Source organism: Anser anser, assembly GCF_964211835.1.
Source record: "Anser anser genome assembly, chromosome: 7".
Lineage (NCBI taxonomy): Eukaryota > Metazoa > Chordata > Aves > Anseriformes > Anatidae > Anser > Anser anser.
In genome coordinates this window covers 16,748,597-16,765,241 of record NC_139727.1, presented here as the reverse complement: position 1 = coordinate 16,765,241, position 16,645 = coordinate 16,748,597, and the positions used below count along the sequence as shown (strand labels likewise).

The 16,645-nt window shown below is 55.7% G+C and overlaps 2 protein-coding genes across 7 annotated transcripts in view; both read left to right on the top strand.

Moving 5' to 3' along the window:
• UNC5B (unc-5 netrin receptor B) overlaps nt 1-6,679 on the top strand; it is a 36,208-nt gene extending 29,529 nt beyond the window's left edge. For 2 of the 4 annotated variants that reach the window (XM_083844400.1, XM_083844399.1), the window contains 9 exons: nt 363-557; nt 711-1,103; nt 1,290-1,377; nt 1,460-1,628; nt 1,752-1,985; nt 2,656-2,805; nt 2,946-3,110; nt 3,207-3,385; nt 3,600-6,679. In XM_083844400.1, the coding sequence (XP_083700526.1) occupies nt 363-557; nt 711-1,103; nt 1,290-1,377; nt 1,460-1,628; nt 1,752-1,985; nt 2,656-2,805; nt 2,946-3,110; nt 3,207-3,385; nt 3,600-3,768 (1,742 nt within the window). In that variant the 3' untranslated portion in view covers nt 3,769-6,679. Of the gene's footprint in view, nt 1-362; nt 558-710; nt 1,104-1,289; nt 1,378-1,459; nt 1,629-1,751; nt 1,986-2,655; nt 2,806-2,945; nt 3,386-3,599 lie in introns of all 4 variants that reach the window. The other 2 variants (XM_083844398.1, XM_083844397.1) reach the window with 1 other exon arrangement.
• A 1,479-nt stretch (nt 6,680-8,158) lies between these two features.
• Nucleotides 8,159-15,379, top strand: SLC29A3 (solute carrier family 29 member 3). 3 transcript variants are annotated; one of them, XM_083844395.1, is made up of 6 exons: nt 8,159-8,228; nt 8,869-9,100; nt 11,871-11,953; nt 12,214-12,440; nt 13,063-13,225; nt 13,423-15,379. In XM_083844395.1, exons 2-6 carry the CDS (start codon nt 8,873-8,875, stop codon nt 14,090-14,092), a joined length of 1,371 nt encoding a protein of 456 aa, XP_083700521.1. In that variant the 5' UTR covers nt 8,159-8,228; nt 8,869-8,872; the 3' UTR covers nt 14,093-15,379. The 3 variants fall into 3 exon arrangements, with proteins under 3 accessions (XP_083700521.1, XP_083700520.1, XP_083700522.1); XM_083844394.1 differs by lacking the exon at nt 8,159-8,228 and adding an exon at nt 8,254-8,524; XM_083844396.1 differs by lacking the exon at nt 8,159-8,228 and adding an exon at nt 8,623-8,757.
• The last annotated feature ends 1,266 nt before the right edge of the window (nt 15,380-16,645 follow it).

Genomic DNA, 16,645 nt, shown 5'->3' with positions numbered 1-16,645 from the left:
ACATGGTTGTGATCATGAGGGCAGGGCTTCGTCTGAGCATGAAACCATAGAAACAAAGCGATACGGGCAGCATGAAGGGAGGAAGGAGCGAAAGATGGGCTGTGTGCGTTCAGATCTGGCTGCCAGAGGGCTTTTACTTGGTGGCCATGCACAGCACCTTGTGTCTGCATCTCATGACTGGTGGCATTTGATTTCTTCTTGGTGTTGACTCTTGCTCTTTCCAGGTGGATGTGTAGCTTGGGCACATATGTATGAGCTATGTGAGCTCAGGGTTGTCTATATTAGGATATTACAGTTGATGATTTTATGAGTTCAAGCTGCGTAAACTTAACATTTCACCCCCTTTCTTTCCTCCCTCCCAGTGCTGGAGGCCACAGGCGATGTGGCCCTGTATGCCGGGCTGGTGGTGGCCATTTTCGTCTTTATTGTGATCCTGATGGCCGTGGGGGTGGTGGTGTACCGGCGGCGGTGCCGGGATTTCGACACGGACATCACGGACTCATCAGCTGCCCTGACGGGAGGCTTCCACCCGGTCAACTTCAAGACGTCCCGGCATGGTAAGGGACGTGCCCCGCACAGGGGACAGTCTCCTGGTGAGCCTCCAGCCCTGATTTTCCAGGGGTGCCTGGGGGTGATTCCTGCAGGCATCTCCCACTTTGGGGGAAGTTTTACACCCCCTGGTTCCCACTGATGCCTCCCTCCTCCCACAGACAACCCGCAGCTGCTGCACCCCTCCATGCAGCCTGACCTGACGGCCAGTGCCGGGGTGTACCGCGGCCCCATGTACGCCCTGCAGGACTCCTCTGACAAGATCCCCATGACCAACTCCCCGCTCCTCGACCCCTTGCCCAACCTCAAGATCAAGGTCTACAACTCCTCCACCGCCTCTTCGTCGCCAGGCCTCCACGACGGGACGGATTTGCTGGGGGGGGGGCCCACCACCGGCACCTACCCGGGGGACAGCAGTAGGGACGGGCACTTTGGGAACGTGCGGAGCAAAGCCCTGGGCTCCCAGCACCTCCTCGGCCTGCCCCGGGAGCACGGCAGCAGCGCCAGCGGGACTTTTGGCTACCTAGGGGGAAGGCTCACCATCCCTGGCACGGGTAAGCCCCGAGCTGGGGAGGAGGGTGTTTTTGGCTGGAGCGAGTGGAGCAGCTGAGGAGCATCTGGAGATGTTCCCCCTGGGATGCTCTGGAGGGTCCTAGCTCACCTTGGGTTCACCTTTTGGGGTCTGGGGGTGGCTTCTCCCTCATTTTGGGACTATCTAACACCTGTGTGTGCTGTGCTAGGGGTGAGCCTGCTGGTGCCCCATGGAGCCATCCCCCAGGGGAAGTTCTATGAGATGTACCTGGTCATCAACAAGGCAGAGAGCGCCCTGTAAGTTGCACTGTGCCCTCCCCTCTGCTTTCTGTTGCCCACCGTGGGGCTCCTCGCACCAACGGGTGCCCCCTCTCCCCAGCTTGCCCTCCAAAGGCACGCAGACGGTGCTGAGCCCGGCAGTGACCTGCGGCCCCACTGGCCTGCTGCTGTGCCGCCCTGTCGTCCTGACCATTCCCCACTGTGCGGACATCGGCTCCTCCGACTGGATTTTCCAGCTGAAAACACAGTCCCACCAGGGAAACTGGGAGGTAACGAGCGAGCCCAGCTTCTTCAGTCAGCCAAGGCCACAAGCTCTGTGGGATACATCCTCTAGCAACCCCCCCCCAGCAAAGGGTTGACCCCAAACCTTGGTTTCCTGTCTGTCCCTGTAGGAAGTCGTGACCCTGGATGAGGAGACCCTCAACACCCCCTGCTACTGCCAGCTGGAAGCCAAGTCCTGCCACGTTCTGCTCGACCAGCTGGGCACCTATGTCTTCGTGGGGGAGTCCTACTCCAGGTCAGCCATCAAGAGGCTCCAGCTGGCCATCTTTGCCCCCACTGTTTGCACCTCCCTGGAGTACAACCTCAAGGTCTACTGCTTGGAGGACACGCCAGACGCCCTGAAGGTACCGCAGATAACACCTGGTTGTCATTCACACTGATTTGTGTCAGCCTGGGGGTGACATTTGGGGAGTTTTGTTCCCCAGTATGCTTTGTTTTCCTGATGCAGCCAAGGTCTGGTAGCTTCAGGAGGGTGACGTTCTGGCAGGCCACCCCTGGTGCCACTGCCTCCCAGGGCGGCAGGGTGCTGCTCCAGGGAGGAGCCAGCCTGATGCAACTCCCTGAAAAGCGACCACGCTTAAATAATAAGCATGTTTTCTGTTCTCCACGTCCTTCTGGATGCTTGGAGATGCTTCTTCCCCTCCTGGGGAGGTTTCATGGCATAGACAGCATTAAGCACAACATGAAGGGCTCAAGTTTTGATGCTTTGGCCACATGGAGCGCCGGCACCATGGCCATTTAATTCCCTGTGCCTTGTCCTGCTGCGTCAGGATTGCTGTAGTGCCTCTAGGTGGAGGTGTAGGCAGCGCTCTTCTGCCTGGATTTTGTTTCTCTATTAAGAGCTGCTGGTGGGACAGTGGGATTGTGGTAAAAACAGGTAGGGTGGCACCTGGGGAGGGGGTTCCCAGAAGTGCCCAACCTTTCTGTGTTGGTTACAAGTTGCAAAATCCCAAACAAAGGCCAGGCCGGTGAGCGGGGTGAGCTGATGGGCTCTTGGTGTCCTGCTGCCTGCAGGAGGTGCTGGAGCTGGAGCGGACGCTGGGCGGTTACCTGCTGGAGGAGCCCAAGCCACTGCCCTTCAAGGACAGCTACCACAACCTGCGCCTCTCCATCCACGACATCCCCCACTCGCTGTGGAGGAGCAAGCTGCTGGCCAAGTACCAGGTGAGGTGCCACAGAGGGGCACCAGTTCTCGTTTCCCAGTGGGATGCTGTCTGTGGGGTCCCTCCGTCCCACCTTGTCCCCACGGGGTGGCCAGAGATGGGATTTGCCCCTCGCTGAGCCCGTGCGTTGGTGGCCTGCAGGAAATCCCCTTCTACCACATCTGGAGCGGCAGCCAGCGAGCCCTGCACTGCACCTTCACGCTGGAGAGGTACAGCCAGGCCTCCACCGAGCTCACCTGCAAGATCTGTGTGCGGCAGGTGGAAGGGGAAGGGCAGATCTTCCAGCTCCACGTCACACTGGGAGAGGTGAGCGGGCGGGGAATGGCGAGGGGATGTGGGCAAAGATGGGTGGCTTATCCCAGCTCTCTGCCGAAACGCCTCACGTCGCCCTTCCCCTCGCAGCACGCCGGCTCCTTCGACACCCTCCGCTCGCACCACAGCAGTGCGCCTGCCACCCAGCTGGGACCCTACGCCTTCAAAATCCCCCTCTCCATCCGGCAGAAAATCTGCAGCAGCCTGGATGCCCCCAACGCCAGGGGGAACGACTGGAGACTTCTTGCCCAGAAGCTCTCCATGGACCGGTGGGTGTCCCCATGCTTAGCTCGTGCTCCTTCGGGGCTGGGTTGTGTCCAGCCACGTTATATCCATTTACAGATGTCCACTCTAAGTTGGGGTACACCTAGGCAGAGTTATACCTGTGGCGTGGGGCTCTCCTCGCGTTGAGCTGGCCCTTGGTAGTTTGCCCCGAAGGGCAGCAGGTCAACCCGGGCCTACCCCTCTGCTTCTCCCCTGCAGGTACCTGAACTACTTCGCCACCAAAGCCAGCCCCACCGGGGTGCTCCTGGACTTGTGGGAAGCCCAGCACCAAGACGACGGCGATCTCAACACCCTGGCCAGTGCCTTAGAAGAGATGGGCAAGAGCGAGATGCTGGTGGTCATGGCCACGGAGGGCGACTGCTGCTGATGCTCCCCGCCCAGTGGCTGAGCGAGGAAGGGCCGAGGGTGCCCGTTTATCCCTCCCCACGTCACTGCCAGCCTTAGAGATCGATCCTCACAGTTTACAAGCAATTCAAGTGTTACGCAGCATTCCTCCTCCCGGCCGTTTTTGGGTGGTGCTGGGGGAATCGGGGCTTCTCGGGTCGGGGCGGCGGGGGCTTTCCTTCTCCTTGTGCGTGTGGGTTCCCCTCCCCTCCGGTTCTCCTCCTCCTTCGATGGCATTTCTGCGTCGAAGAGGCGAGTCCAGTCTAGGCAAGCGGCTTACTTCTGTCAAAGGCTTCAGGCAGCTTCGTAAGGCAAATAGGAAAGGAAAAAAAAGGAAAAAAAAAAAAAACAGTTTCTTAGGAAACGCAAATAATTTATTATCCAGATCTTTGGATGACTTCTTTTAAAAAAAATACAGAAAAAAAAAGATTTATAAATCTTTTTTTGTGTGTGTGAGAGAGGAAGAGCACTGTTGTGGTCAGAGTGGCAGAGAGAGAGATTTAAATGAGCGCTCTTCTGTAGGGAAAACGTGTGGTCGAGTGGAGCAAAACTTGTTTACATGTCCTGGGACCCCCGGGAAGTCCGTCGGGTTAAGTGCCTCTATGCCCCCGTGCTTCAGGGCAAGCTGAGACCCTCCCTGAGATTTTCATTGCAAGTCCCCCTTCCTGGCAGCAGCGTCCCCCACAAATGTGTCTGGAGGGATGCTGCCTGGTTTTTCTCGCTGGTTTTCCTTCAGGAGCAACCCAAGGTGGTGCGCCTGTTCCCAGCGCCGTGCTGCATGGTCGTCGTCATCCTCCTCCTCCATCGCTGGGCTCTGTCTCCTTCGTTGCTGGTGGCAGCAGGGAATGCCGAATTCATTGGGTTTTTTAATGAATTCTTCCCCACTGTAGTTTTGGGGGAGCTTTTTAGGGCGACTGCGCCTTTATTATACATAAATACAAACCAAAGACTTCAGCCCTGCACTGATGCACAGGCCAAAGTGGTGGGTTTTGTGTTTTATTTTATTTTATTTTATTTTATTTTATTTTATTGGTAACAAAACCCCCAGATGTTCGCAGTTCATGCCCCGAGGTGGCACGGTCAGGAGGAGGCAGGTTGGGATGCAGGCCCCAGCAGACCTCACCTCTGCGGAGTCCCTGGTTTTGAGTCAGTATTTCGGCTGGGATGCGGGGAGGGGGTTTTGGGGCTGGGGGCTGCTTTGGATGAGGTCCGCAGGTCTGCGCTGCTCCTGCGTGGGCTCCGAGGACAAAGCCCCAAGGGTTTATCCTGCTGGGTCTCATAGCAGGGCTGTTCTGTGTTCGCACATAGACCCTTGATAGGATGGCTGTGGCCCGTGCTGCCCAGCATTTTGAAGAGCTGGTTTCTTGTTTGGGGTTGGAAGAAACACTGTTGGAGCTGTTAGCATGCTTTATTTGGGTTGTTTTTGGTCCTGCGTTGAGTTCTACCTCGCTGGTGAGGAAGGGTCTCCAAGCTGCAAGCCAGGCTATGCCTCTCAGCTTTAGGAGAGGCGGCATCCTAAGTGGTCGTCGGGTTTCCGTCCCATTGCACCTCCTTTATTTTCTCCCCTTTTTTTTGGTAATGGACTTGTTATAACAGTGGAGGGAGAAGTTGTGCGATGGATGAAAAGTGATCAACGGGTAACGAGTTTCATCGCAGAGATACGGTGTCCGGATGAAGGCTAAAAGTTTAGACTACCTGCAGATAGAAGTATTTACTCGGTGATTGTGGTATCTTAGAAATTTCTCTGTTGAAAAATAAAGGAATAGGAAGGGGATGAGAAGCTCGGGATTAGACCAGACCACACAGCGAGGCTGTGGACCCTCCGTTGATGGAAGTATTAAGAGCAAAGCCTGGAGGGCAGCTCCTGCCTCGGGCTGCAAGGCTTTGCGACGCGAAGCCCAGGATGCAAACTGAGAGCATCATCACAGGGTGGCGTGGGAGAAGCTTTCAGTATTGCAAGCGTCTTCACGGGGTTGTTTTTGGCAAGATGAGAGGCTTGGTGTGCTAACCCAGCACATCCTGGTGTCGTCAGGTTGTGTGCTGGGTGAAATCACAGCCAGGAGCCCAAATTTCTCAGGGGGGAAGCGTGCAGGCTCTGCCGAGGGGCTTTTTTTTTTTCTGTGTGTTGCTCAACCTTTTTTGAAGTCTGCAGTGAACACGCAGACCTTCAGACATGCAAAAACCACAGGTGGGTCAAATGCTCACATGCATTTCTTGGCAGCTGTGAACCCAACCCAAACAGCACTCCTTAAAAACAACAAGCGAGGGGCTTGGGGCATCCGACAGGTCCCAGCTCCCTCCCTCCATCTCCTCCGCTGTCTCCCTGCTTTACTCTCTGGACTGGATTTCCACCAGGTTGGAAACTGAAGGTGGGAAGACTTGTAGGTGACTTCCCTTGCCACCTAGGAAGGGTTTTCTCTCTCCGTTAGGTTGCATTTAAGCATCCCATTAGTGGCACCCCACCCCTGAGCCGAGGGGGATAAGCGAATTTGGGGAAAAAAATGAAGAATTGCTCTCGCGCCATGGCTGCTGGCGTTACCCAGGGCTTCAGCGGGAGACGAGCTGCCCTTTTCTGAATCTCTCTCGCTCTCATTCTGCTCCGTGGACCTCGCTGCGCCGGTGTGCGTGCCTGTCCGTCCATCCGTCCGTCCTTCCGTCCTGCCCACCCCATCCACCTGTGTTCGTCTCCCCCGTCCGTTTGGGGCCATGTCGTGCCGGCAGCAGCCGCCCCTCGCTCCGGGACCTGTCCCTGTATTTATAAGCCCAGGGGACGGGCATCCTCTCCACCCGCGTCTGTTTATTCTGTAAAGAACTGTAAATAAAGTTTAGCATTCCTATTGTAACAAATTAATTTTTATGCAATAAATTATATTTCCTAGTCTAATAAAAAAAAATAGCCGATCTGTTTTCTCCTCCTGCGTTCATCACTCGGTGGCGCCTGCAGGAGCTTTGTGCAGCATGCCCTTGGCTCCACTGCCCCTTGGGTCCCTGGAGGACCTTTGGTGCCTGGACTGGAGCCCCTGGGGAGGGGACGTGGGGACCCTCGTGCAGCACGGCCACCCCTCCATCCATCACTCTTCCCTACAAGCAAGTTTCTCTGAGCTCAGCTCTGGTCTCTCACCATCACCCTGACCGCCCTGGGTGCTTTTCCTTTTTCCACAGGCGTGGCAATCCCAAGGGACCTTGTGTCCCTCTGGCCAGAGGAACCCAGCCAGATGGGCTTGCCAGGACAGGGTGAAGGTCGCCCTGCCAGGGCCACTCCACTCACCCAGCTGCAGGGAAAAACGTGCCACCAGGAGGTGGCAATGCTGGCCCTCTCCGAATCTGCAGCCAGTGAAGGAAATGGGAACAAATGGGACACAGCCCCAAACCCATTATGAGCATGGGAACATCCCTAAAATCTGACCGGAGCCGACCCGTGGTGCTGAGCAGCCCTTGAACAGGGGTAACTTTCACTTGAGGGACCGACGAAGCCCCAGCCTGGCTTGGTTGACCCCGCTCAGTTGTCATAGCCCCTTGCGCTGATGTGACCCGAGGCTCTTCTCCAGCACTGGTTTTTTTGATGTGATCGACTGCAGCAGGTCAGAAATATCAGGCAAATCCCTCGGGGCCCATGGGTTACTGACTCGGAGAGGCTGCGCCGACTCCTCAGGCGCTTTCCCAGCCTGGCACGTCAATGTGCGTGAAAATCCCAAGGAGAAAACCCTGGAGACCCCCTCCCCGTGCCCCTCTGAAGCCTTTCCAGCTCAGCGCACTGCTGGTGGGGGACATGGCTTGGTGGTGGGCTTCTGCTTGGGCGCTTTAAAAAAGAACACAGAGTGTTGGGGTATTTGGTTAGGGTTCTGCTGCCCTTTAGGGTTCGTGGAGGTGGCTGGTGCTGGGGGACATGTAAAATGGGGGAAATGGGGGGTTTGCAGTGAAATCACATTTATAGGATGATGCAAAATGAGGACTTTGTGGCCATATTCATCCAGAAGATGCTCCCCATCCCTTGTGTCCTAAGGAGGGGAGGGTGTGCTCAACCTTTTCCCCAAAATTCAAGCCCCAGGAAAGTAAAAAAACTAAAGATAATGGTGGTGTGGGGATAATTTTGGTAAGTTTCTGACTAACGGCTGCGGGGCCATGCTGCTGGCTGGCCTGAAGGGGCTTCAGAATTAAAAAAAAAAAAAATGGGGGATGGGGGAGGAAAAAAAGGGTTTTATGAAGAATGGGAAAAAAAAGAGGAAAAAAGTGTTTTTTTTTTTTTAAGTGTGGGAAAAAGTGAGGGGAAAGGGGAGGGATATAGGGGGGGTAAAGAGGGGAAAAGGGGAGGGAAGAGGAAAAATGAAGGGGGCGGGGCTAACTGGGGGTGGGGTTAATTGGGGCGGTGCTAATTGGGGGCGGGACCACGCCTCCGAGTGGGCGGAGCTTCGGCCCGGCCCGGCTCGGCTCGGCTCGGCTCGGGTGAGTGCGGCGGGGGGCGGTAGGGCTGCGGGGCGGGATGTAGGGTCGCCGGGTTCTTCCCACCCCATCCACAGCTTGGATTTTCTGTTTTTTTTTTGGGGTGGCTTTTTTCCTGCAAAATCCCCCATTTCCGGCATTTTGGCCTCAGCCCGGCCTCCCTGCCTCCACCCGGGGGAGGGTGGTGCTCAGCGGGTGGTGCTCAGCGGGGTTTGGGGCTGTCCCTTTCCTTCTCAAACCTGCCCCCAAAGCGCGCCGCTGGGGGACCGGGTGTGGAGGAGCCTCGGGGAGATGCTGGGGTGGGTCACAAGCCCTCCTGGTGGGTTTCAGGGCGCTTGCAAAGCTTGCTTTGGGGGTCTCGGTGCAAAGGGCTGGGTGCTCCCAGGTTGTTATTTATGGGGTTTTGTCCTTGTAGGCGCGGAGGGTTCCTGCATTGCAAGGGGGAAAGTGAGCGCAAGGCCACGGGGCTGGTTAATGATCACCTCCCCTGCTATGCTGCTGCACCCGCCTGACCCCATCGCACCTCTCCCAGGTTTTATGGGGTCCTGCACCCTGTCCTGACCCCATTCAGCTCCTCAAGTTGCCTTGTCCCAATAACTAACCACCCTCGCACCCTAACAGCCTGTTTGGGGTTGTCTTGCAGCACCATGCAGCCGGCAGCCAGCACCTTTCCCCCAGACGATGAGCCCCTGCTGGAGGAGCCTCCCGGCGGGCGAAAGCCAGGCGACCACTCCAATGGGGCTTACGTGATTTTTTTCCTGCTGGGCATCGGGTCCCTGCTGCCCTGGAATTTTTTCATCACCGCCAAGCACTACTGGGTGTACAAGCTGCAGAACTGCTCGGAGCAGGCGGGACAGGCGCCCTCAGACCTGCGGGTGAGTGCATGGCCGCTGCAGGTCGGCGTGCCCAAAGGAGCAGCTACCCTTGGGTGTTTAGGGCCAAAACAGCCACTTTCCACCTTAACTCGCTCCTTTTCCCTCCGCCTCCCCAGCAGGTGGGTGAGCATCCTCTGGGGTTTTGTGTGCTGCCAGCCTAGGGCGGGGATTTATTGGGGGAGCACAAATATCTGCAAGAAAAATAATTAAAAGTTGTAGTAGTTTGTGGCCTGACCCTTACCTGTGTTCAAAGTACTAGGGCATGGATTTATGGCGCCTTAAAAAAAATCATTTAGTCTGGCCCGTAAGCAAGCCTGTAGTTCTTAGGATGATTTTTCCTTCTGTGCGTTTCTTGCACTCTGTGCTCCTGTGCTTCCCCAGCCAGCTCCGAGAGGGCCGGGCTCGCAGCTCGGTGCTGACTTGCTCTGAACTCCTGGCGGGGCACTGAACACATTTTAAGTGTTTTCTTCCTTGCAGTGGCTGTTTGGAGGTGATGGCAGCCACGGTGGCAGGGTTTTACAGGAGTGTGGGGTTTGCAATGTCTTGCTCCCCCGACATGTTTTACGGTTTCTCCTTCAAGGTCTGGCAGGTGTGACCGGAGCATCTCCTGCAGCCATAAACTTCTGGCTGCTGGCATACAGAACAGAGATCTGGATGTGCCAGCCAGCGGTCAGCAGGCTTGCTAGCAAGGGGGTCACAAAGCACTTTTTCTCCCCCCAAAAACCTTCCTTTGCTCCTCCTTGTCCTCGCTGCTTGTTCCCTTTGGAGACCAGAAAAGCCACCCCCGGTGCCGCAAGCACCCAAAATCAGTTTTATTTTCAGAGTTTTGCCATCTTGAGATCCAGCTGCTGGCCAGAGAATCGTCCCTGAGACTCAACCACCCAGGAGCCACCCAAAATCAACCCTGCCCGGGCCGTGTGGCCTCCCTTTGCCTCCTCGCGCTCGTTGCACTGGGTGATGCCATTTCTTTGTGGCTGGAAAAAGCGTCGGCGTCATGAGCCCACAGCCAGCCCTCCTGCTGCCCAGCTTGTCCAGGTGGTTTGGGCACATTTTTTATTAACGAGGGCAGAGCTGGATGTAATGCCCACGTTTCCTCCGTGCTTTCTGACCAGCATCCGGAGCTGGGCTGATTTTAACGCTCAGAGCAGGGTGCGAAGGGGACGCTCCTTCCTCCCCATCGCACCCCCCAGGAGGTGAGGTTTGCAGCAGCTGTTTTCAAGTAAAGTAGGTGGTTATTGCTGATTCTGGCTGCTTTTTGTTGGATTTTTTCCTTCTGCTTAAAGTTTTGTTGCTGTGTTTCTGAAGGTGCATCCCACAGGTGGATTTCTCTGGGAATCGCAGCACTTAGCTTCCAGTATTTCCTGCTCAGAAATAGCTTAGCACAAACAAACTGTGCTAGTTTTGAAGGTACCCATGATTGGATCAGCCATTTCTTTGTTGAAAAAGATGTTTTTCCTCTTTCCACATTTTTTTTTTTTGTCCCCTGGTGCTTTAATTGGAGTAAGGGCATGGTCAAGTTTGTTTTCTTCCTTGGTGATGTGTCCGTGTCCAAATGTGTACGGGATGCTGCTGAGCGTGAGGATTTTTAATTCCTTCAGTGCAGAGCAACCTGGGTCTTCCGTGGTGGTTGAGTCTCATCAAAAATAATGCCATCAGCCCCCATTTCTGCTGTGGGAAGCAATCTGGCCATGGCAAGGACTTAAAGCTTGCAGGTGGTTTGTGATTCCAGCCCAACACGTCCCGGTGCGCTGTGCTCCCGTCCGCTGGGCGCGGCGATGCTCTGGTGCTTGCTGCTCCTCAGTGGTACAAGGTAACCTTGCTGGTTTCTGAGCTTGCAAATTGGGATTTGGGGCAACACCGAGTTGTTTAAAAATGGATACACCAAGTGGTTTAAACAGCAAGTGGTTTAAGAATGGATATACTTCTGCTTGGTGGAAAGCTCTCTAAAGCTTTGTTCCCCCCACACACACCTCAAAAAGAAAATTAACTTGAAAGTGTACTAAATATCCATGTTTTTTTGATGTTTTTTTTTAGGTAGGCTGGTAAATAAGGCTTAGTTTTAGCAGGTCGCTTTGTCTGTTCTCCCTTAATTCGGTGCGTGGCTGCGGAGCTCGGATCCTGCTGCTTTTCCCCAAGCTGATGCAGTAGCTGCAGGTGTTTGTCTCCGCATATGCAGCCCCTCCAGGAGCAATTATTACATTTCTTGTTGCTTTCAGTAAAGCCCTTGATGGGGAAGAACAAATTAATGTGCTTGCAAACTGATTAAGAGACTACAGCGCAAAGCTGCAGGAAAACCTGTGGCGGGGAGAGCAAAGGTGCTGGATTCCCCCTGGATGTGGCTGCTGGGGGCCCGGGGAGGATCTCATTTGGGGTCTCATATGTAGGTTGTCCTCCCTGCAAACATCGTCCCGCCTGCTGGCTGGGACTCCTGGGGGAAAAAAGGGGTTTTAGGGACCTTAAGGAGGATGGAGCGGACGGGGTTTTAACAGCGTGATGCATAAAGTGGGTTGAAGATGCAGTCTTGGCATGGAAATCTCACTTTTTGCTGTGGTTTATTGCTTTCTGTGTCCATCTTCTCCACTGGCCGTGACCAGCCTGGTGGTATTGACCCGTGCTCCAGCCTGTTTTCCCAAATGATGCATGAGGCCGTGAGGTGAATGTCCACTGAGCCTCAGCCTCTTTCAGAGTGGGAGGCCAGGAGGGAAAATCACGTCCCTCTGCTTGAAAATGTTTCTCTCTGACCATTTATTTCCCCCCTTTTTCCTGGCAGGACTATTTTGAGAGTTACATCTCCATCGCTTCCACCGTGCCCTCAGTGCTGTGCCTGGTCGGAAACTTCCTGCTGGTCAACAAGTAGGTGTGGGGTGGGCACCTTCCCCCTCCCCTCCTCCTCCTTTCTGCCCCAAAAGTGAGCCCGAGCAACGAGTAGTTGCTCAAACAATTAATTATCTCCCTTTACCCTTCGTTTTCTTTACTTTAAATGCAATTTGCTCCTTCTCACAGCAGAGGAGATGCTCTCTGCGTCACGTTACGGTTATAAAATGGGGAGGCAACAGCAAAAGGTGGGTTTGGGGTGGGTTTGGAAGGATGCCGTTCCTCCTTGCCGTCCCCAGGGTGCCCGCCAGCGTCCGCATCCTGGCCTCGCTCTTCGTCATGCTCTCCGTCTTCCTGGTGATCACGGTGCTGGTGAAGGTCGACACATCAGCCTGGACCCCCCTCTTCTTCGGCCTCACCCTCGCCTGCGTGGTGGTGGTCAGCGGCGCCTCCACCGTCTTCACCAGCAGCATCCTGGGCCTGAGCAGCCGCTTCCCCATGAGGAACTCGCAGGCACTGATCTCAGGTTCGTGTCCCCAAGCACTGGAGGGTTCCTCCTGCATGGGCATCCTGGTGGGATCGTGCTCCTGGGTCCCCTTGGGTTGCTGGTTTGTTGGGGTTTTTTTTCCCCCTCCCTGCATCACGCGGTGTTTATTTTAGAAACTTAACTTTGCTTTGAAAAAAAAAAAAAAAAGGCACAAAACTTGCAGGCTGAACTAAAGGGAAGTTGCTGAACGAGAAGCACAACGGGTCACATGAGCCGGCACTCTCATTTCTGTAAATACCCTAAAAGCTCAGCGCTGGGGGCTCGGCAGAGACAGACCCTCACCATCCCTGTCCCTGGGGGGAACATCCCCCCGAGCAGCCATGGCTCGAGCTGTAATTTGTTCCCTGCAGGGAAAAGGGGGGAAGGAGGCGTTATGAATGTGCAGTAGGATGGCTGAGAAGCCAAGAGGAAAGGGAAAAAATGGAAGAACGTCTCCATCTCCATTTCCCGGGGCCAAGAAAGGAGTGTTTTAAGGAGCAGGGGGACCATGGCAGTGCCTGCCTGGTGCTCCAGTGCCTTGCCAGATTTTGTGGAGCCCCCTCCAGCCTTGGGGCATGGTTTGGACCCGCTGCTTTGTGCCCCACAAATGTCTGTCTGTCAGGTCAGGCCATGGGCGGCACGCTCAGCGCCATCGCGTCCCTCGTCGACCTGGCGGCGGCGGCCGATGTGACTGACAGCGCCCTGGCTTACTTCCTCACCGCCGACATCTTCATCGTCGTCTGCATCATGGTCTACCTCCTGCTGCCCCGCCTGCAGTACTCCAGGTATGGGCTGGGCTTGGTGGTAGCACCCACGGGATGTCGCCATCCGACCAAAACCACAAACTGGTTTTGTTTTCTTTTGTTGTTTTTTCCCGTCCCCGGGGTGGGAGAAGAGGATGCTGACGTGCGCTCCTCCCAGATTTCCAGCACCTGTATGACTTTGCATGAGGCTCACGACCTCCCTCCTCTCTTTTTTTCAGATATTACTTGAGAAGCCACCAGGAGAGCCTGTCCCCAGCCACCGTGCTGCCTGGTGACCCCATGGGGGACGAGGCAGAGCCGGGAGGCACCGCGAGCAGCGTGCTGCTGCCCGGCCGCCCCGGCGTCCCCCCGCTGCGCCCCATCCTGCGCAAGACGGCTGCCCTGGGCTCCTGCCTCTTCTACGTCTTCTTTGTCTCCATCATCATCTTCCCATCCCTCTCCTCCAACATCGAGTCCGTCCACAAGACCTCAGGGAGCCCGTGGAGCACCAAGTACTTTGTGCCCCTCACCAGCTTCCTCCTGTACAACTTTGCCGACTGGTGCGGGCGGCAGATCACCGCCTGGATCCAGGCGCCAGGCCCCAACAGCAAGCTGCTGCCCGCCCTGGTCCTCCTCAGGACCATCTTCCTCCCCCTCTTCATCCTCAGCAACTACCAGCCCCGGGCTCACATCCAGACGGTGCTCTTCGCCCGCGACGCCTACCCGGTGGCCTTCACAGCGCTGCTGGGGCTCAGCAACGGCTACCTGGGCACGCTGGCCATCGTCTACGGCCCCAAGATCGTGCCGAAGGAGCTGGCCGAGGCAGCGGGGGTGGTGATGACGTTGTACCTGGTGCTGGGGCTGGCCCTGGGCTCCGCGTGCTCTGTGCTCATCGTGCACCTCATCTAGAGCAGCGTGTCCCCGGAGCCCCCCGAGGACAAGCTGGGGACCAAAACCAATGGACCAAAAAGCCCCGAGCTCAGGGACGCAGCAGGGACACCCGAGTGGCCAAAGAGACCTCTCCCTCCTTAAAATGCCCCCTGGGAAATGGCGGCTTGCTGCGTAAAAGCCTGGCGGCAGCATGAGACCAAAGATCCTGCAGCCCTCGAGGTCCCAAGGGAGCTCGGAGGGCAGGGAGCAGCAGGGCATCGTTTCGGGGGGATTTCCCTGAGGAAAGGGAATTCCTGGCGTGTGTGAGGGCAACTTCCTCACTTGCACTTCTGCTTGCTTGAGTTGTTCCAGCTGAGATCAGCCCGTGGCTGTTGGACTTCCCGTGCTGCGGGGTGCAGCTGTGAATTGGTTAATTCCCGCAGGAGGACCCCAAATGCCTCCGGGGGGTGAGGTGCTGGGGCACCCAGAGGGCTTCAAAGCCACTTAAACTGCTCTGCGCAAGTGCAGCCTGGGCTACACACAATTATTATATTTATTTTCTTAAATTTATGGTCTGGGAGAGGGGAAGCAGTGAGCAAGGAGGCAATGGCATAGCTTGGCGTTGCAGCTGCTGCCTCGGGGGGGAGTATCTGTGGAAAACCCTTCCTGTAAGACTTGGTGACTAGAATTACTGGAAGAGGAACGGATCTCTTTTATTTTCTTTGTAGCCCACTGGGTTTAACCCCAGGCCACTTACAGAGACGAAGCTTGATGTTGTGCCTTCAGTGCGATACTCTCGGCATCATTTGGGCTCCTGGGCGATGCATGTGCAGCTTCGGGTGATTTTATTTTTTTAAATCATAAAATCCTGACACGGGTGGAAAATTTATAGGGCACGTGGTACAGAGGCTAAGCTGTACGGCCCACAGCTTTGCACACAGAGGCTCTGCAGTGCACAAGCACTGGTGATGGCTTTAATATTTCCCTGGTTGGACACTGACTTGCTCTGGGTGCAAGTTGCTTCTTGTCTGCAGGTGTGAAATCGTTTCTGAGGTGGAAATACCCAGGGCTGAGCACCTGCAGGTGGCATCTCAAATATTCATGTCTTCAGCTTCAGGTGGCCTCGGTGGGGTTTTATGGGGAGAGGTGTCGTGCTGGGCTGGTTCCTGAACTGCCCGGTACCAGGTTATGAGGTCCTGCTAATTACGGGCTGCTCTGCTCGTCCTCCCTGTGATGTTACAGAGGGAAGTGACCGAATACCTCTCGAGACAGCACTTGATGGTCTGGTACTGTCGCTAATAAAGTTAATTCTTGATACTGTGTAAATGCTGGTGGCTGGAGCAGTGTTTTGGGAAACATGCAGGTGATGCTCTCGGGTCTTTTGCGGTTGCCTTGAAGGCAGAAAACTAACACTGGGAAGCTGGTAGGGAGAGGGGGGTGGATGAAAGGGCAGCGAGCGGAGGAGCTGCATCTGTCGCAGCTTCTGCCCAGAAGAAATAACCCAGCCTATGCCCGACCTCTTTTGTGCCCTGTCTGTCCTCGTGGAGATGTCAGCTCCTCCCTGCTTCCAGAGCCTCTCAGAGCACAAGGGCTTGTGCCCCTTAGGGGCCTCAAAGCAAACCCTTGTGCTCTGAGAGGCAAGGGACCGTGCGTTAGGGCGTGCTGCCCATCTCACGAGGGCTGTGAGCGACTTTCTCATCTCCAAAGCCTTGCGTGGGCTGTCCCCGCTCCGCAGAGCGCCCTGCGGGGTCGGGCTGCTGCTCCCTGCCAGCTCTCCATCTGTAACACCAGCCTTCAAGGCGCGGGGGGCTTTTGGCACGGCGCTGCCAGCATTTGGCAGGTGGGAGCATCTTTGAACCCACCTCGCTGCCCTCCAGCGTCGCCTTGGCGAGGGACAGAAGAGGAGCGCTGCTGCCTCTTGGCCGCACGCGTTTTGGGGCAGGAGCCATCCTTTCAGCATTTTCCTGGGATGCTGGGGCCAAAGCAGAGGCAGCTGCAGTGCCAGGAGCAAGGTGGATGGAAGCTGAGCTGGGGGGGGGGGGGGGGGGGGGATGGAAATTTGGGGGTCCGGGACCCCGTGGGCGAGCTCTGTGCCCCAAACAGCTCCGCTTTGAAACAGCGCCAGCCAGCTGCAGGCTTGCCCGGCTGCCGTGCTCCTTCTGCGTGCTTTATGGGGTAATTTGTACTATATTTACACAGCAGCGCTCAACAGTTTTTTTAAATGGAAGCGAGGAAAACGCTGTCGAATGAATTGTTACAAAAAAGCCCCGTTTGCCATTCCAGCAGGGGGGAAGAAAGAGGGATAAAAATCACCGTCCTAGGGACGTTCTGTTCGTCAGATCTGGGTATTTTTTCCCTTGATTTGTGAGCCTAATGCGAGGAGAAGGAGCTGCAGATGCATGCTGAATTCTGCAGGGAACATATGCATGCATTTAAATCATTTACAGCATTTACTGGTGCAATTGTAAGGCACATTATTTTCCTGCATTTGTAATTAGGCTCCAAGCAGATGGCGAAGGACTGTAGCTTGTGATTAGACCGGCTTGTGCTCTGCCGGGCTGCACGGGGAGAACAAACCGCGCCCGGAAAGTT

What these genes read in the sequence shown, in the direction of transcription:
- SLC29A3 (XM_083844394.1), top strand. An exon ending in AGGCGCCCTCAGACCTGCGG is followed by an intron (nt 9,101 to 11,870) that starts GTGAGTGCATGG and finishes TTTTCCTGGCAG; the next exon opens with GACTATTTTGAGAGTTACAT. An exon ending in CCCCGCCTGCAGTACTCCAG is followed by an intron (nt 13,226 to 13,422) that starts GTATGGGCTGGG and finishes TCTTTTTTTCAG; the next exon opens with ATATTACTTGAGAAGCCACC.